Source organism: Rhipicephalus microplus, unplaced genomic scaffold, assembly GCF_043290135.1.
Source record: "Rhipicephalus microplus isolate Deutch F79 unplaced genomic scaffold, USDA_Rmic scaffold_132, whole genome shotgun sequence".
Lineage (NCBI taxonomy): Eukaryota > Metazoa > Arthropoda > Arachnida > Ixodida > Ixodidae > Rhipicephalus > Rhipicephalus microplus.
Window position 1 is genome coordinate 500,001 of NW_027464704.1, and position 21,302 is coordinate 521,302.

The 21,302-nt window shown below is 42.1% G+C and overlaps 1 protein-coding gene across 2 annotated transcripts in view; it reads left to right on the forward strand.

Annotated features, from left to right (window-relative positions):
- LOC142790839 (uncharacterized) overlaps positions 1–20,059 on the forward strand; it is a 26,587-nt gene extending 6,528 nt beyond the window's left edge. The window contains exons 2-8 of one of the 2 annotated variants that reach the window (XM_075885366.1): positions 66–122; positions 1,342–1,386; positions 4,179–4,208; positions 6,745–6,804; positions 9,137–9,205; positions 18,149–18,214; positions 19,919–20,059. In XM_075885366.1, coding sequence (XP_075741481.1) covers positions 66–122; positions 1,342–1,386; positions 4,179–4,208; positions 6,745–6,804; positions 9,137–9,205; positions 18,149–18,201 — 314 coding nt within the window. In that variant the 3' untranslated portion in view covers positions 18,202–18,214; positions 19,919–20,059. The remainder of the gene's footprint in view (positions 1–65; positions 123–1,341; positions 1,387–4,178; positions 4,209–6,744; positions 6,805–9,136; positions 9,206–18,148; positions 18,215–19,918) is intronic. The other variant, XM_075885367.1, reaches the window with a different exon arrangement.
- The last annotated feature ends 1,243 nt before the right edge of the window (positions 20,060–21,302 follow it).

Genomic DNA, 21,302 nt, shown 5'->3' on the forward strand with positions numbered 1-21,302 from the left:
TAACTTTTACATATTGACAATTGCCATCGTTGTTAATATTGTATATAATATCGCTTTTTTTACAGAAGTGAAAAGGCCAAAATTGAAGAAGCCGAAGATTTCAAGATTGAAGCATAAAACGAGTGAGTATATAAAATCTTTGCGGAAATGATTAAGAACGCCAGTAGGTCGGATGGATGCAGTAACAACTTGACGGTCGCATATACTTGTCACTTGAGTTGTTTGTAAAATATGGTATGTTTTTCTATACGCTACATATGTGTTTCATAACAAGGTGTATACATGCAATTATTGATTTGCGTTTATCTTGTCGTGAAAGTTTTAACACATAACGACCAGTACGGAAAGGAAGGTGGTTTCTTCAGAGGATTCAACCTGTGTTGGAACGCAATGGGTCTGAACGCTGTCTCTTAAAAAAAATCATTTTATTTAGCCACATTAGCTAACACAGTACCCATGAATAATGACTGTTAGACCAACTCTTTTCGCACGAAAAAAAAAGAATACTGGTGATGTTCTTATTTTTAATGGGCATACTTTTTAATCGGTGAGGATAACTATACTCGTTTTTTTTACCAAGTGTAACCTTTAATCTCTCCATCTACGCAAAGAACAACATTAGAAACGGCTCAAGTTGGTTGCCCAATACATTTTGCTGTTTGGCTTCTGAAGTTATCAATATTTCGCTGATCAAAAATAAAGATGTTGCGTTGGTGGTGGCTGCAAAATATCGGTTTAGTTCAAAGTGGAGTTGTTCATGTTTTTGCATTAGAATTATTTCTGCGAATCTTGCAGGCGTAGTCATAATGGCATGTAGCTTTTAGCCAGTCAATGCTTCAAAGAAAAAGAATGTCGCTAAATAAATTTCTTGATATTGCGAACCGTTAAATGAGACTGAACAAATTTTTGTAACAAGTGCAAAAAGGACATATTCTACAGCTTTCGGGATCAATTTATTGCCGGTATAATATTTTCAATTCATTCGTGGGCATTTATTTCATGATGAGGACATTAAGCGTGAAACCCCATTTATATATCTTGCCTTGTATATGTCTAATGTTGTAATTACGAAAAAAAATGTTGGTTACAGCAGGGCAAAACAAGTGCAGGAATACTTTGGTGGTTTTAATAATGTTGATCATAAGAGCCAATGAAGAAGTATAAGAGAAGGGACCGTACCGACAATTTAAACAAGTTATAGGAGAAGGCAAGATGAACGTTTCTAAATGCACAAGCATACTTTCACCTTGTTGAAGCTGTCATGCCTTGATGAGGTAGTAATTGAGCCCAAGAACCGCTCCAATATCGCGCAAATAAGATGTTTCTTTCTTTAATTTATAGCACGCACTAAGCAAAAAATCAAAGTGAAGACCCCGAAGAAACCAGGTAAGTTGATTTGTTTGTGTACATGATACCTAGAATTGCTTTCAGCAATGACATTGACTGTATACCCTGGAGTAAAGCACTGTGTATTTTGTATTCTATGTATGTTCACATGCACGTGGCAATGATAATTTGAACAGAGAATTATTACCGAGAAGGGATAGGGGATGCTCATTGTTATATTTTTTCTATTGTGCAAATAGTAATGTGCATGTGAACATACCTGTGCGCAGAGGGAGTGGCAGGAGTGGGAAGTGGTTTTTTTATTTGCGACAAAGACTTCCCTTTAAGGCACAATATTTTTGAGAGTATGTTTGTTAAATGTGCGTCGTTGAGCCGGTGTTGTGTATGAAGTGTAGTAGTGTCTTATGGAATGTGTGGATACTCTTGATAGTCACCTATGAGTCCGGGGGGGGGGGGCTGCCAAGTCATCGCCATACAATGACATAATAGGGAGGGGGGTGCTGTGACTTGCGGGCGTGGTGCGAAGCCACCCCCATACATTGACGTAAGAGGTAAGAGGGCGCTGCAACGAATCCCCCTCACACCCCGAGGGAAAACTCAGAGCACGCCTATGCACGTGAATGTCAACGATGACTTACCACTGAAGGCCACTACACATGAGACTTCAACTCGGTGACTTCTATTGATATCAGAGATAATATATCTGTATAATAGTCCTACCTCCCCCCACCCGTCGAAAAAAAAATGAAAAGAGGCGGACCCTAATTTTAGGTCTGATGGTTCCATGCCGCCAATTTCTCACGAGGTGGGTGCCCTCCGAAGCGACTACAACTTCGTTCTGCCGAGCACCAGGCAGGAAGTGAGTTTGTACCTAGTTGACCAGTAGGTACCTGGCGGCAGCAATTCTCTGCCTCGCACAGCAACGGTGGATGCTCAGTTATTTAGCCAATGCTGTGGTGGATTAAGGTACGACCAGCGGCTTTCGCAGAACCTTACGAGGTTACCTTTCGAGATGAGTACCCAGGAACAACCAAGTGCCAGGTCGGTGTACTCCTCTACCCATTAGGAAAACCAGTGAGTTCCCGAACAGCATTGCGAATCGAGCCCGAGACCTCCCGTATTCGAAGCGGACGCTCTAACCATGTAGCCATTGCTGTGGTTCTTATAGGACGTGTTTAGACGTTTATAGGCTAGCTTTTAGACTTGTAGGCTAGCCCTCCTGCACTACTGGTGATGCATCATCAGAAAATGCATTACTAAAAAGCTTTATTTTTTTACCCCTTTGTTAACACGCCTACCTACTCCTGTGACAGTGGCTGGATGTTTTCATGGCTAAATTACGCTGCTAAGCAGCAGTTTTAAGTTCTTAAGTGCAAGAAATGTAGAATATGGCTTTGAAATGCATCATGCACCCACTCAAGCGAAAATTTGTTCACCCTGTTTCCCTTGGGTTTGCAGCGTATGCTGAGCCAATTTTTGGGCAGCTATGAAAGGCTACTTTAGTTAGTAAAAAAACATTACTTTTCACGTCGTAAGAAAACATAAATAAAAAAAAACTGCGCACACTCCAGGTGGAGCACCAGCAAGTGAGAACAGTATTTGAAACAGCGATTATTTTTATTGGCTGATGAGCGTATTTCTTAGTGTTTTTGTTGACGCGAATGTGCATTGCCACCTACAAGAAAAAATGTGAAGTACGATGTTTGATCAGTGAGTGATACACTTAAAAGCTAGAAATGTCTAAGCATGCAAAAAAAAAAAAGAAAGACAAAAGCTTCTTTCTGCCTGGCGATGGGGTGGTATATTCATACTATGTTTGCAATTCATCCTTTAAAAAGTTTACATAAAATTTATTTTTCGTTTTCATTATGATTGACAGTAGAAGTTTTTTTACAATTCACTGCTATCTCGTGGATGGAAGTTTTTTACTATCTACTGAATAGTGTAACTTACGAGGAAATACATCTAAAGAGTTTTGGATTGCGTTCACGTTTATTCACATCAGCACGCTGGAAGAATATTATGAATGAAAATATAATTTGTTCCACAAATGCACCACAATAAATGAATGGATTGAAATGCTCCAAAACTGTTCTACCATAGGCGTACTGCAGGTCCTACAAAAACAGATGAAAAAGTTGGATAAGGTATGCATGTATTTTAGTTGATCATTCGTAAGACATTATATAGAGTTATGTTTCTCACAGCTATATTACGCTAAATACAGAAAAACACCGCGACATCAGATAACCATAATTGACAACTTCACCCAGCAAATAATCAGCCAACCGATTGGCTGACGGTGTCTACACAGCAGTGCGAGCTGCAGTGAATGAATGCTGCTTGCCACAAAGGTTGGTGACATATGGTTGAAACAGCTAAAAGCCAGTCATATCCGGAACTCAGCAAAGTGGCTTAAAAGGTGGAGAATATTAGGCACGTTACTTTATGAGAATTAATCGATTAACATTTCGCCATATTGTAAAATTTTCCACCCTGTAAAATACATAAAGCAGTGATGCGGTTAACGTTCTACTTCAAGAAATGGTTCTGTTGCTGTATTTGGAAATGACAAAAAATTCATTAATGTCTGGTAATTATGATAGCAACTAAATGTCCCAATGTCATCTGATTTCCTCATACTTTGGAGCTGAGATACATTACACGCCCGAAGATGCTATACCGACCGTAATGTAGCTTCGTTGAAATCAATTGGCGGAGTCACTTTTCATTTATGCTTAAAAGCTTTTCGTAGCACTAAGACCCAACTCAAGTAATCTATAGTAACTATCTTATCATTAAGACGTGCCCGTTTTTGTGTGTTTTACCAGCTGCAGCCACGGATACGCATGTTCATCACGGTGAGTGCAACTGCGCCTTCCTCATTAAAAACGTAAACGTCGTGGAGCTTACGATTGGTGTAACAGTTTTATATTAAGGAATATGCCACTGATTAACGCCCACTTAGGCTTAACAATGCCTTTTACACCTAATTGCCATAATTTAACTGCGTAAGCTTATGCATACAAGCGTGACCCGCCATAGATTCTCGGAAAGCTTATAGGACTCATAAATTCTTATCACTTTTCAATATAACAAATACATCGAACAAAAATAACATCTTGGTCATATTGCACACATTCCTCCCTCAAGTTTTGTTATCGCCACGTAACACTCTAAGTAAGTTCAGCGCAAACCCTGTCTGCAGTGTTCGAGAAGCTTCGAGAATGTTGTAGACCGTTTTGTTAAGACTGCGCGCACAAAGCGAACATTAGAGATTTTTCTATAGAACTTACGTCGCCACCAGCAGTAACGCTGAAATATTCGACGGCACATGTATAATATAAATGCTGGCATGCTTCGCTAATTGTCAGTTGATGGATGGCCGACGCTCTTTTCGCCGCTATCAGTGCCAGTGTGTATTGCTGTGATCTGACTTTCCATTGAACGGTAACAAGTGCGGCAGAATAAACAGTTTGATGTTAGACCTACAGTCTGCATGCTCCCTTTGTCGCCGTCACGACCCTGTGACAGTGAAGCACTTTTTCTGTAAAATCAGTTACACAAATCATCTGCTGAAATAATGACTGGTATTATAGCTCGTAAAAGTTGGAGGAAAACAATTCCGAAGGCCTTTGCAGTTGAGACAAAATAAGACAAACAGAAACAAACAAAGCACAAAAACATAGCGAAGCTCGCAGCAAAACTAGACGATTCTGAACGCTAGTTTGTTTAGTTATATTGTTTCTAGACATTAGCTAGAACACGTAAATTAATTATAACTTGCTTCTAGGTACTTTATAGGCTTTAGTTAGGTGATTCCAGGTTGTTTCTACGTTGATTATCAACGCAGGGAGACTTGAATTACACAATGAACCGCCACAGACACGACACGTACATCCGAACTCCTGAGGTAGAAACGCGCGCTGAAACCAAGCTTTCGCCCCGCTCACAGATCTACGGGCAAGCCCTTATTGGCGTCGGCCTTCTATCATTTCGTTGTCGTCTTGCAACCGCCACTGCCTTTCCCGTTCCACGGGATTCTGTAATTGTACCTACTCAGAGTCTGCGATTCGCCACCGTCTCTTCGCAGCAATTTGTTTGGATACCAGTTGATATCTTCATTTTCAGTGGACCAGTGGTGAATAGTGGGACTTACCCGATTTCGATGGCACATACCGGTTGATGATGATAACTTTCTGGTAGGTCACACAGTGGCACATATCCGTTAATACTATTAGAGTTTTCTGCACGCGGCTCACAATTAAGGAACGATTTGCTATGAAGCTTTGCCATTGAGGAAGTGTTGTCAAATTATTACCGAACAAACCAGGAAAAAATCCTTGTTTGGTGTAAATTATTATACAATAATTCAGATACCAAACGAGACGACGCTATCTCGAAACGTCGGTGGAAGAACTTGAGTTGTATCGTTTTCATTACATATGCTGTAGCTTGTGACCACATACAACACAAACAAGCATTCGCTTTCCTCTGACAATTATGCTTGCTCACTGTCGCTAAAATTTCATTGCGATATCTATATTTCCTGGAAAATGAATACTTAGTGGTGCTGATTTCACAGGAATGATAATGACATAGCGATCTGGAAGCAGAATTTCAGAAACAATGATGTATCCGAGGCCCTACACAAGAGTATAAATAACTGCTGTGTGGCGGATAGCACTTGCCAACATAGTGAAATACTCACTGACGTTTTCCTACTTAAGCCTAAGGACGTATCCGTGGAAAAGACGATTATAAACGTGACTGAGATCAAGAGCTAGAACTTACTTGACGTTAGCTTTTGTGGGCCTGTTCTGTAATCATTGTTACCTTGTCAAGTATGCATCCGTGCAATAACCTGATGCAGGTACATCATTTAGTGGAATGAGCTGAATTTCCTCTATGCCTAAAATCAACTTTCGATCTATGCTTTCCACTACGCGCAGACGACAGAAATCGTCGAGGTGTGTGATGAAATCGGCATGCGCTGTGATATAGAATAAGTTTTCACTGAGCTAGCTTTTGTAATAGTAAATGCCTTTATGTATAATAAATTTTAACTGAGCTAATTTTTATTATAGTATGATTCCTTTATCTAAAATGCGTACTTGAATTTCACCTACGAATGTGCAAAACTGTTGTGATGCATCTAAAAGTGAGCCCGGGTACATGAGCAGAAAGGTCATAAAGCGAAAATGTTTCGGCAATGCCAACTGAAACGACAAGCTTGGGCTCATTGCATCCACGCTGCTCGGTGAATATCCTATATCTGCATAACATAATTTGTGCGAATATTTCAATTTTGTTGACAACTAGGTGCACAAAACATTATTACAGAAAGAAGTAATGGCGAATACGTCGATGAAATCACCTCACTTTATTCATTTGCAGGGTTTGGAGGTATGGAGAAACTTTACGTGGCACAAACGATAACCGATTCAGTATCTTCACGTAAGTGCACCTGCTGCTTTGTAATGCACCACAATTGTATATGATTTACGGTACGTTTGATTCAAGCACGACAACCTGCGTAATCACTTGAGAACGTCCGCGAGCCTTACATGTGCAAACAATCGTCATTTGCGCTAAAAACATCCAGCGCTCGTGTCAGAACTTAACAAGAACAGGGAGGCATCATGCCAAGTAATATATACTGATCATTCAGAAAGCGATATTGCATTCAGCTTACTCCGGAGTTGTATTGAAAAATGAACGGCTTTGCAAAGAAACGTAATACTTGTGGGCGCTCATAAATCGCCCAGACAGACAGGCCGATGCAAAAATAATGGGCTGATGGGGCACGTTTATTCCCTAAGAATCTCTGTCCGCAGCCATTTTGCTGACCATTGTCACAATTGCTGACGTCAGGATTTATAGTTTGACTGCCTCATGATAGTGTGCTCGAGCTAATTACCTTTGTCGTGTAGTCTGTATCACATGCATGTCCATTCGTGCTTATGTTTTGTTGTTATGGGCAGATAATTGCTGCCTATGTATCGCCGTTGTTTCAGTATTTGTTGGAACTTTAGGTCCCCAAGCCCCGATATGATTATGAGGGATGCCGTAATGGAAGGCTTCAGAAATTGCGACCTCCTGGGGTGCATTAACGTGCTTCTCCTCTTCTTTTCTGTCTCTTTCCGTTCTATTATTCTCCTTTTCCCTCACCCCAAGTGTAGGGTAGCCAACCGAGCCAAGTTTGGTTAACCTCCCTGCCTTTCCTCTCTATTTATGTCTCTATCTCTTCTAAATCTAAACACATGGGCTTCGAACATTTTCACTTTTACCAGAAATGAGGCTGCCGCAGTCGGGGTTCGATGCCGTGATCTTCGGGTGCAGCAATGTAGCACAATAACCACCAGACCATCATGACAGTTAATGGAGCCGTTGTCTAACAAATCTCGGTTGCCACTTGTTAGTTCAGTGTCGTTTCTGTGTCTTCATTTTCCCTTATGAGGCACTGTTCCATTCGTAATCTCTAAAGCAAACAATGATCGAACCTATTGTGCGTGTCACGTGGTACTTTTAGCCAGGTAATTTTCTAAAATGTCGTCCAGTCAAAGAAATAGTTTTAAAGGGTATAAAAAACAGCTTTACGATAATCTCGCTTCTCATATACGCCAAAACCATATTCCTAAACTTTCTCAGAGTTTGGAACCCCAGAACCCCAGTGGCTTTTCTATAGCGCTGCGGAACCTATAAGGTTTCTCTTAAACATAAAAACAACAGAAAAAAAGTGAGGGGGAGGAAGCGATCAGTTGATATCAAGTCTCGACGTGCGCAATCACAGTGCTTATACTGCCCGTGTTGGCCTATGCTCTTTAGTAAATTTCAAAAGCCATCGCCACTATGGAGGTTTCTAGAACATGAATGTAGATCATGTACGTATAACGCTCACGAGCATGAATTACGAGTTCTCTGTGCGTCGCCACGCTTCCCCAAAACATGAAAGTTTCATGGCACACATTGAATACAGTCGTCGCCGAGGCTGCTACTTTGTCCAATGTGCTCTGGTAGTGTGGGTCATTGCGTCCTAGGTTTAATAAGGAAGAGCTGGACATTCTCCTTCGAACTCTCGTCCATCAAGACCAAATTCTGGTCCTCTAGCGTGCCCGTGATCGCACCGGCAGGCTATAGACCTGCCGGTCCAGGTGCGAGTTTTGCGGCGTTTTGCTGGACCCAATAGTAGTTTACTCACTCACTCACTCACTCACTCACTCACTCACTCACTCACTCACTCACTCACTCACTCACTCACTCACTCACTCACACCCCGTGGGTCTTGTTAAGAATAGTGGACATGGCGCGCGCTAGACGAAGAGGCAAGTGAGGGATGGCGCATCACACCAGGATCTTCGTTGGTCTTTTCACTGAAATATACGGCAGCGTTGAGACGCGCTGATCTTTCTCTCCAGGCGTACTTGTCTTTAAAAACCTGGTTCATCTTCGAACGAAGTCTTCAGATTTTACAGGTCTCTCGCTACGCGCAGATGCCAGATACGTGGATGCGCCGTGCGGTGGCTTCGCTAAGTGCAATACGGAATGCAAGTTTGCTTGTCCAAAGAAATAAATTAGTTGCGATAATGGGGGGAAAACGGGAAGGGCTTACACTCGTTCTGACCGCTCGCGTAACCACAAGATGTAATTCACGGAACCTCTGGGTTCCGCGGAATCCGTGTTGAGAACACACGACATAAATACACGTTGGATCAGCGTTATTTGTTTGTTTCTTCCAATACATGCATCAAAAGAACGTGCAAACAGACCCGCAGCATGTCTCTTTCAGTGGGTACGACTGGAACCGGCATAGCAGGAGTGGTATTGCAACAACAGGCAGCCAATGCCCAAAATAATGGTAAGTATATAGCCCAACATATATTTTACAAAAATTGAGCTATGCAGCGATTCCCATTAGGTAGGTTTTTGAACGAAACAGTTTTTCTGAAGAGACAGGAATCAACAATTGCGCACGTTTTCTATTCAGACTGTGTTTCAACGTTACCAGCGAACGATCACAACGACTACTTGATACCGATTAAACGCAGTACACGCAGTGCCAGCACAACCAGTGAACACTTATAGGGCGACTCTTCCAGAACTAACTATATCATTGAGCGGTCCTTTTTTTTTTGTTACAATGCCTTCGTTTTAATGAGGTTTGCGGCAAGACATTCATGAGGTATGAAACAATTAAGGCCTTTCCCGTTTTTTATGTGCAACTCTTACAAGACGATTACATAAAAAAAATCACAGCCTATCCACGGAGTGCATGATGAGGAGTGGGGCAAACCATCCACCAGTTCATCCGCGCTCCCGTCCGTCTGTTCGTTTTTGTTTAAGTCCGTCCGCGCGTCCACCAGTGCGATCATTCGTGTGGCCATCCTTCCGTCCGTGCGTCTGTCCATATATGCAACCGTCCGTCCGACCAAGCGTCCATCTGTCCGTCCGTCAGTTTGTGTGTCCATACATCCGCCCGTTCGTGCGTCCGTCCCTGCGTTCGTCAGTGCGTCCATCCGCCCGCCCATGCAACCGTCCGTCCCTGTGTACGTCCATTCATGCGTCTGTCTGTGCTTCCATCCATCCGTCCATCCGTGCATCTGTCTGCCTATCCGTCTGGCTGCCCACGCGTCTGTCCATCCGTCCGTTTATGTAGTGAACACTCCAAGTACCGCCATCTCGCATCTTTTCATCATATATTCAGCATATAGAAGTATACCGCCATCCAGTGGACATTCGAAGGATTAAACGGGAGGTGGAACGGCCTGACCCGTGCACTCTCTTACGTCTTGCGCTTCGTTTGTAGTTCATGGCACTGCGGCACAACCTTCGCTAAACCTTGCTAAAGCCAACGAGGTTACACCCAGAAAGTTTAACGTGGCAACCTTTTCTGGTCCGATATTGTGTTCAAAGTGCGTCTTTCTGTTACTAGTTTTTTTGGGGGGCGAAGCTACCTAAGCCGTGGGTCGTGCGCCCGCGATGTATGTATGTATGTATGTATGTATGTATGTATGTATGTATGTATGTATGTATGTATGTATGTATGTATGTATGTATGTATGTATGTATGTATGTATGTATGTATGTATGTATGTATGTATGTATGTATGTATGTATGTATGTATGTATGTATGTATGTATGTATGTATGTATGTATGTATGTATGTATGTATGTATGTATGTATGTATGTAGGTATGTAGTAGTAGTAGTAGTAGTAGTAGTAGTAGTAGTAGTAGTAGTAGTAGTGGTAGTAGTAGTAGTAGTAGTAGTGGTAGTAGTAGTAGTAGTAGTAGTAGTAGTAGTAGTAGTAGTAGTAGTAGTAGTAGTAGTAGTAGTAGTAGTAGTAGGCACACACGCACCCTTTTCAATTGAGGAGGAAACCCGCGCAAGGTGATAATACATAAAAAGGTAGTTTTTTCTGATGAAATAACTTACAGAGAGGATTATTGGTGACTTAATCTCCAATAAATTTTGCCTTTGATGTGATGCTTACGAAAAAAGACTAGTATCAGGAGGACGCTCTTTGAGCACTATCTGACCAGAAAAGCTGGGCGTTACCTCCTTGGTTTTAGCAAGGTTTAGCGAGGGTTGGGCCGCAGTGCCACGAATATAGTGAACTAGAACTATTATAGGCGGTGAAAAGTGGGAAGTAGACACAAAACGCAAGCTTCAGGAAAGTGCGTGAGTGCCACCTTTCGTTTAGTCCTTGGAATGTCCGCTGGATGGCTGTGCTTCTATATGCTGAATATATTGTCACGGGTATAGAGAGGTACCTCAGGCGCGGGTTCAAAAATGACGCAGAAGGGATGAAGACGACGATGTTGTTGTGGGGCCGTGTCTGGACTGCCCCGTTGTCCTGCATCCTTGCACACTGTGTGCAGTTAGCCCAACCAGCGTTAACTTATTAAATACTCCCCGTCACAATATGATTAAAAGATGCGAGATGGCGGTACTTGGGGTATTCACTAGATGGACGGACGGAGAGACAGACAGACAGACAGATGCATGGACAGGCGCACGCACGGATGGACGGACACACGGACGGATACAGGGCCAGACGCACAGACAGACGGACGCCCGAACTGACGCACGGATGGACGGAAGGAAGAACGACAGGACGGATGGATGGACTCATCATCATGTGCTCCGTGGACATTCTGCGATTTTTTTTAGTAAGCATGAAATTCAAGGCAGATTTTATTGGAGATACCGATACACGTTTCCGTAGCTTTTTTCATCAGAAACAATTATCTTTTTAGTTATGGTTAACGTGGGTGGACTTCCTCTTCAATTCAAATGAGTGTGCGTGAGCCGCTCCTCTAGTCCGGGCATATGTTGCTTCGTACTACTACGACTCACTACTACTACTACTACTACTACTACTACTACTACTACTACTACTACTACTACTACTACTACTACTACTACTACTACTACTAAATACATTGCGGACACACGACCCACGGCTTAAGGAGCTTTGCCCCTAAAAAATCACAGCATATCTACGGATAATGATGAGCGGGGCGAAACGTTCGTCCGTGCATTTGTTTGTCCGTCCATGCGTCCGCCCGTTCATTCATGCGTGCGTACGTCTGTGCATCCATCCGTCCATCCGTCGCTCCGTCCGAGCACCCGCCCGTGCGTCCGTCCATCCGTGTATCCGTCAGCCAGTCCATCCATCTGTCCATGCGTCCATCGGTCCATGAGTCTATGCACCATCCGTTCCGTCCACCCATGCTTCCGTCCTTGCGTCCGTCCGTCCATGCGTCCTTCTGTCCTACTGCACAGACTTCTATTGGACCAACGCCGTCTTGGAAATGAGACGAGAAATGGTGATGAGACCGCGCCATCTATTATACCGTTCGGGAGATACGCGCCTTACGCAGGACAAGGTTAGACTGAGAGGAGCTTCGCCTCTAAAACAAATATTGCGAAATGGTACACAAGGACATAGGTTTAGACCGGTGCAGCGTTCACGATAGCCAGCGTAGGCTGGAGTTGGCTACACTAGGTTTATCGCATGACATTTACTCTAAAGCTTAACACTGTGTACTTTGAGTAACTGTATACATTCTCCCCAAAAGTGGTAAATTCAGTGACTCCATGTGTACTGCCACACAAATGCCGCGCCGCGTCGCCGTGACGCACACGCACTTGCGCGTGTACGGTGTCTCTTTTGTATGGAGTTTCGCGGAAGGTCGCGGTTTTAGTTACTTTTATTACTTATTCTTTTTTGTGTGTGGAGCTGGACATAAAAAAACTGATTATCCTTCGCGGCCTCCTTCAATATTTTGCCACGGCAAGCCAGATGAATATTTGATGTCAAATTCGGTAGTTTGTAAGAAAACTACAGCCCAATGAAAGGTCAGTTCTAGATGAATCACTCGCTATATATATATATATATATATATATATATATATATATATATATATATATATATATATATATATATATATATATAATGTGAAGAGGTTTATTATCCACAGCCACCTCTGTGGCTGTGGATCCCCGCAATTTGTGTAACGATGGGTGTTGACCTGTGTGCTTATCGCGCTCGAATCGGCACGTTCTCTGCTTGTAGTGCACCTAAAATCTTCCGCCATGTTCAGTCTAAGCTGAAACTAACCGCAATCAGCGCGCTATGCCCCAGGCCGTCTCTGCTTTTGGCGTTAACGTGTCTTACCTTGCTTCTACTCTGCGCGGGGGACGTGGAAGCTAACCCAGGCCCCAGGAATGATGATGTGGTCACCCTCATAAAAGAATGTCACGACGAGACAACAAAAAGCTTGAATGATATCAAACAGCACTTGACTGCCTTGAAGACTCGTGTCACGGCCATTGAAAAAACTTTGAACAGCGTGGCGAAGTTCAAAGACAACTTTGACGCTGTCGCTGAATCTGTGAATGAAGTCAAGTCGAATATAAGCAAGACAAGTGGACAGCTAGTTGAAGTAGTTGACGATATGAATAACAGAATGAGGAGGAACAACCTTATCATCAAAGGCCTTCCTGAGGGTGATCACGAAGGATACACAGAGACAGAGCAAATCGTCAGGGATTTATTCACTGACCACCTTAAGATTACAGCTGGAGATATCGAAAGGGCACACCGCTTTGGCCAACGTCGTCCCGGCTTTCACCGTCCAATTATTGTTAAGTTTCTTAACTTTAAATCTAAAATAGATGCCCTGCGCAACTCGTACAAGCTTAAAAACCTGGAGACACCAAAAGTTTGGCTTGAAGAAGATTTCTCGCCGAGTGTTCAATTCGCAAGAAAAAAACTTCGGGACTTCGCCAAGAGCAACCGCACTGACAACGCCCGCTTTTCAATGCGTTTTAACAAACTTCACCTACAAGGCAAGGTTTACCAGTTTGACCCAGCCAGTGGCTCGGTGGTTCAGGCGTCCTCAGACCCCGAACGACCTGCTAAATGATGTTTAGCGTCACATAATCAGCGCCCTTCACCTATTGACTCATTTTCGATGCTTTTGGCTAACTTCCGTAGCCTATACCATAAGACTGACATCTTAAAAGCCATCATGCACACGTGCTCTGCAGAAATCATTATCGGTACCGAAACGTGGCTGTCTGAGGACGTCACAAGCAGCGAACTTTCGTTACCATCGTCACTCGTCATCTTCCGCAAAGATAGAACCGGCTCCCGAGGTGGTGGTGTGGTTGTTGCGATAAACGAATTATACCACCCCTCTCCAATTTCAGTGGACTCATCTCTCGAAATAGTCTGGGCATCATGTCACATTGGTCATGTTGCTTGCGTCATTGGCGCTTGTTATCGACCCCCCGACAGCAATTCAGAGTTTACAGAACTTCTTGGTGATGCCATTGAACAAGTTACACAGAAATTTCCTAATTCGCTTTTATTCTTAGGTGGTGACTTCAATTATCCAGAAATAGATTGGTCCACTCTGTTTGCCCTTCATGACAATAATCGATCTGAATGTATTCGATTTCTTCAGCTGCTCCTTTATCACAATTTAACACAACTTGTACATAAACCTACGCGGAAGGATCGAATTTTAGACTTGGTCCTAACTAACAGCCCCGAAATCTGTAGCACACGCGTGCTAGAAGAAATCAGTGATCACAGGGTTGTCCATTGCTTGGTTTCACTTCCTACTGCAAGGAAATCAAAAATTAAAAAACAGTTGCTGAACTATGCGCGTACCGACATAACAAAAATGAACAGTATGCTACACACTTTCGCAGCGGAATTTTACGAATACTTTGACGACCATACAACTAATGAAAACTGGTGTTTGTTCCGGAATAAACTTAAAGAAATTGAAGCTACCTGTGTTCCTAAACTAAATATAAGTTCTAGATCAGATGATCCATGGTTCACGCGAGACGTAAAACGCGCCCTGAACAAGAAGAAAAGGGTTTACAGAAAAGCAAGTCGCTCGAACTGTCCCCAAGATTGGGAAGCTTACGAAAACATTTCAGCTGAAACAAGCATCATTTTTCAAGCGAAAGATAAATTCTTTAACGAAACGCTACCTAACCTCATGAAAACGGACCCTAAAAAATTTTGGAACATCGTGAACCCCAAAAGCACCCACTCAACAGCAGTATTAATGAGGGAAGACGGCAGCACCTTATCGGTAGAACACTCCGTTGAAAAATTCAACAAACACTTCACTACGGTATTCACTGACGAACTTCCACTGAATGGTTCTCTTTCACTGTCACAACTGCCCATTGAATACCCTTTTCCAGCAATCCTAATAACAGAGCACGGTGTAGCTAACGCTATCAGTCGACTTCCCCTTAAAACCAGTCCCGGCCCCGATGGCATCAGCGCCAAACTACTTAAATTAACCTGTCAACATTCAGCTAAGTTGCTTGCATTCATTTTCCAGCAATCCCTTGACTCTGGTTGTATACCAGATGACTGGAAATTGGCTAATGTGGTACCCATCTTTAAGTCCGGTAACAGCAATCACCCCAACAACTATAGGCCGATTTCACTCACGTCCATTTCGTGTAAGTTACTAGAGCACATCATACACTCCCAGGTCATGCGTCACCTCAACCGGAACAATTTACTTCTTCAAACCCAACATGGTTTTCGAGAAAAATTATCATGTCAGACTCAACTTTTCGAACTCGTGACAGACCTGCACACAGCTCTTCATATGTCCATCTGCATCGACGCGCTTTTCATAGACTTTTCCAAGGCTTTTGATCGTGTTCCCCATAACCGGCTAATGTTAAAAATACGTCACCTCAGCCTCGACCAGAAAACGACTGCATGGATACAAGAATTTCTAAACAACAGGTCTCAGTCAGTTAAACTTAACAACTACATATCTCATCCTACCCGAGTAACATCTGGTGTGCCACAAGGCAGTGTGCTGGGTCCTCTTCTCTTTTTAGTATACATTAATGACATTGCATCAAACATAAGTTCATCAATTCGTCTTTTCGCAGACGATTGCGTTGTTTATAGGAAAATAACTTGCACAGATGACGTTGCAGAACTACAACAGGATCTTGCCAGGTTAGGGGAATGGTGCAGCAAATGGCAAATGGAAATTAATGTCGAAAAAACCAAGCACCTAATGTTTACTAATATCACTTCTGCATGCTATAGCTCTTATAAAATAAACGATTCGATAATAGAAAAAGTCACGTCATTTAAGTATCTGGGCGTAATACTCACTTCAGATCTAAGCTGGACTGCTCACATAGAGTATACTACTAATAAGGCTCTCAAGAAACTCGGCCTCCTTAAACGTCGCTTGCATTTCACTAATAAGGACACAAGACTGCGCGCTTTCAATTCATTGATTCGGCCATCCCTAGAATACGCTTCAATCATATGGCATCCTCACCAAATCGGTCTTACTAACATGCTCGAAATGGTACAGAATAAAGCTGCTCGGTTCATCTCATCATCCTACTCGCGTTACATAAGTGTTTCTTTACTAAAATCTGACCTTGGCCTTACCACACGTGCCATGCGCAGGCGACATACTCGACTATCGTTCTTTCACTCACTTTATCACAGCAACTCATCCTTCGCCCAGTCTCATATCTTTCCAGCCCCTCATACTTCATCCCGCCTCGATCATGCGCACAAGGTGGCCCCCATTTTTGCTAGGACCAAGAAGTTTCAAAATTCGCCATTATCATTATGCATAATCGAGTGGAATTCTCTTCCACCTAACATCGCCGAAATAACAGATCCTTCCATATTTAACTCCATGCTTCAGGGCTATTTGCATAGTGAAAAACATGGCTGACCTGTGTCTGATTGCTCTCGTTTTGTCTGCTGTTTTTGCTCCCGATACTTATTCAGTGTTCTTCGATGTAATTTTCTTAAGTGTTTTCATTATTATTGTACTAATGATTATGTACTCGATTAATGTTGGTGAAACGTACTTGACTTGATGCTGTGATTCGATTTACTTGCTGTTTCCTTTTTATTGTTACTTTTTGGTATTCTGTTTTCCGTTCATGTTGCTTGAAATGTATGTATTCACTTAAATTCCCCCCTATGTAATGCCCAATTGGGCCTTTAGGGTATTGAAATAAATAAATAAATAAATAAATTAGTCGTTAACGACAACGGCAAGACAGCGTGATGAACCGTCTAGCAGAGACCGGCACAGCAGTGAACCGAAGCACGAGCCGAGAGAGCCAGGCGTTGGCGATGCTGCTCGCTGCAGACATACCTTCTTCTTCACAATCGCCCCCGCTGAAAAAGGAGCCATCCTGGCGACTTAAGAAGTTTCAGGCAGAGGCTCATGGTACGGTTTCAGCCGGGAAACATGGACGATGTCACGTGCATGCCGGCGCATGTCGTCCGATCGGGAAACTGGTTCAATTAGGAAATTAACCGCAGAGTTTTTCTCTAAAACGGTGTAAGGCCCCTCGTGCAGGGGGACAAGTTTCGAGGAGAGCCCTGGTGTTTGGTATGGGATGGCAAGCCACACCAGAGACCCTGGGGCATAGCTGGGATCTGGAAGAGAGGTGCTACGGTTTTCTTTCTGGCGTTGTTTCTCTTCCGAGGTTAACGCACGGGCGAGCTGGCGGCACTCTTCGGCTTGTCGAGCAGCATCGGAGATAAGTGGACACTCGCAAGCATCAGGACGGTAGGGGAGTAGAGTATCAATTGTATGGGAAGGCTTCGATCGGAGAGACCGATCTTCATCAGACACACACATATATATATATATATATATATATATATATATATATATATATATATATATATAGTTTTATCTAGTAGCCTTCACACACACAATGAAGGCATTACCAATTTTTATTACAGATCTATTGTGATTAAAAGGTACAATATAGTGAAAAGTGGAACCGTTATAAATACGAACTTACCTTATGCGACCTCGTGTTAAATTTTGGTATATTAGGCTAAAAAATCTTCTTAGTGCACATTTGCTCCGCTTTTGTTCGACAGAGTATTAATAGGCATCGGACATTTTTTTTACACATAGAAAAACTTAGAACAAATAAGATAAAACGCGTGTAACTGAGAAGACGCACTCGGAGAAGTTTCACAACCATTGTTTGTAATTAACGGTAAATGGATTCCCTCTTCCGGTTGTATTGGAGGTGTATATAGTTCCCAAAAACTGCTGTGATTACACGAGTAATACCAACACAAACTAAAATGTGAGGCTGGGATCGTAAGAGAAAACTAATGATAGTTTCACGGCCACGTCAGCGGTCCCATATCACAAGCATGTTTAGATGGCATGTATTGTGAAGGAATGTTCTAATATATGAATCAATACCCTGTCTATGTACGTTCTTAGGTGCATCTGGAGGGGAGCAGGAAGGAGAGGAATCCACCAAAAACGAAGAGTGAACAGAAGTAATAGGTATGTGTTTTGTATGGTCACCATACTGTTACTTAGCCACGCGTCCATCAGAAGAAAGAGGTGTAGAAAGAGAGGTTGATGACTGTTGGAAAACGAGGCAGTACTTATACATGTGAAATTTTGAATTACATCTACGATTCTTTGGAGATTTATATATAAAAGTCTGGTCTACACAAACGACACTCGCCTGCGCAGAAAAACGTTTACCAGGACAAAAAAATAACGCTGCCTCTCTCTGGGAATTTCTTTTTTGTGTTTGGCCTATATATATATATATATATATATATATATATATATAAATTTATTATTTTAATATCCCTCGTGAGCTACTATTGAGGTGTCGCACTCTGATGCAGAAAGTTACGGGGCTCACTTTTCTCTTCTTTTCTCTTTAAGAACCACATAAGCAACTCATAAAACAACGTGGCAAAGGAGTTAAATGACAAGCACTTTTGACACAGTGCTAAATACGCAAAGAGGGCGTGGCTTAATGTTTCTCACTCACTGCAAAGTGCTTAGCCATAATTGTTCATTTTCATCAGTCACGTGCAGCCTCAACCTCTTACAGAAGTGCAGTGGGTGGATTGCTTAGCAGCAAAAAGAGCAATAATGGCTTAGGGGGGGGGGGGGGTCTGCCTTTTTAAATAATTATATATAAGGCGAGGTTGGTGCCAATGCGTGGCGCCGGCTACACCTCTTCTCTTGCACAAATGTCGACATCGCATATTTTGTAGCAAGCACAAGGTTATAACTATGTACATAGAACAACGCTTACGCAATGAGTCCATGTTTTTCAATACCGAGTGTCCACACCCCATAGAAATGTGTCCACACGACACAGAGTTTATAAAAACACAAGTAATCACGCCAATTCAAGTGTCCAGACAAAACATGAGAGAACTCTGTGTGTCCGTTAGAGTTCAATAAAATGTCTAAGGTGTTCTTGTCTCTTAAGTGCGGAACTGTTTTCAGAAAGGTTTTCCCAAAGATATCGTAGTGAAACGTGAAAATATTTTTTTGAAACATACCGGTTAACAATGACGATTCTACATTTTTTCCGTTTAGTAGTTTTGAGATATGTCTGATTCCTCCAGAAAGTGAACCACTGCACGCGCTGTATAGTTGCTTGTATATTTCTTTTCGACCATAGAGCCAAGAATTTTGCAATTGATCGAGGACGCTTATGTATAAAGAATTTAGTTTTATGTAAAAGTTTCTGTCGAGGTACATCATAATTTTTATTATGTAGAAGAATGTGCTCCACATCTTCTTGAGCTTCTCCACGGGTGCAGGTAGGACTGCTAGCTTTCCTTACTGCACAAATATGATTTCTGACGTTCTCGATACCTTGAAGTAGCTCAAAATTTCACACACAGCTGTCTTCGCTTCAACACGACTCTGCGTTCAGAATTCGCATCAGGCGGTATTGGTAATCCTTGGTGAATTTTTGGGGGATTCCAGACTTGTTTGCCGCCTATAAGACTAATTATATTTAAAGAGACGCACCGACGTTTTTGTATATCATTATACCATCGTAAAATGTCATGCGACATAGAAGTGAGTTAACATGTCTCATAAAAAACAGAGTCAACATGAGGCAATTCACCCCGAGAAAAAGTTCTGTGCGCTTTTGCAAGAATTACCAACAAGGCCAAGCATGTGGTCTTTGAAGTACTAACTCTGTTTGTCCGTTCTATTTTTCAGAACTGCAAAAGGCAGGAAGATTATGCTCTCCTATTATTGATACTGAAGAAGCAAAAGACAAGCGGATACTTTTATGATTGAAACAAATAAATATTATGAAATATTGACAAGAACAGCCAATAAAGTCAACAACAACAGTTATTAAGTCGTGCCACTGTTTTTTTTTACGTTTTGCAATTCAAGGAACTGTTTTTTTTTTAACACATGGACAAAAATCTGAAAAGATTGCAGCTTTTTCTTATCAAGTTTCAGGAAAGTCCATGATTGTCATCCATGGTAACGAAATAAATGATGTTTAGTTGCTGAAATTTTTGTGTTGCCCTCACATGCTGTCCACATCAGGCTGAACGCAACCATTGTGCGGCAATATGTTATTTCATGACGACCGATTAAGGTAGGTCAACACCTTCGAGAAAAATATGTACAGCTTTAGCCCAAAAGTTAGAGCTATGGTTTTAGCTTGTAGGGCTTTCCAAAACTTTGAGATTAAGATGATGAAATAGCTAAAAATGTTAGAGTATAAATATATAATAATACATTTGCTTGATGATTGATTTGTCGGATTTACCATCGTAATGGAGGGCTTCGGAAATTTCGACCACCTGTGGTTCTTTAACGTACACCCAAAATTGAGCACACGAGTCTACAGCATTTTTGTCTCTGTAAAATAAAATAAACAAACGAAAAGTGCCAAAATATTCATGTTTTGCCAACAGTGATGATTAAAAATCGTTTGGTGCGACTGAAGCGTGACTTCGCAGCTATGTATCGAGGACAACGCCCTGTGTATCTAATCTCGACGATGGCGCCTTATCACAAAAAAGAGTGAAAAAGTTGATATTTGGCAAGTTTGTTTTGCACGGAGTTAACCATGCCATAAAAAGGTACCACTTGTGACCAATAACTCTGCTTGAATGCACAGCACCACCTATAAGAAAACAGCACGCAAAATTTTATGCGGAAATATCGGTTAGAAGCAGAGCTATTATTGTTCGCGTAACACTGAGTGCTAAAAAAAACACGTTTTGAGAAAAGTTGCATTGAAGAATTGAAACGAATGTCCATGTAACAAAGAAACATTCAATTCGCCTGAAATTCACCAGGTTTATAACTTGGAACTTCTTTTGAAGTGGTATACAATCTTTTTTGAGCGAGACAAAAGAAGTATTTTTTTCCTAGCTTGTTTTGTGTCTTTAGGTGACTACCATCCCCGTGCTCGGTAGTGTGTCCAGGGTAGGATTATTCAATGGCTAACTTGCGTTTACTCTTCTTTTTCATCCTATACTTCACAATATTTCATAATATATCATAACTTCCCCCTTAAGCAGCAAGAACTAAATTCAAGAACTCGGAATGACATAGAGCACAACACCGGCTGCTCACG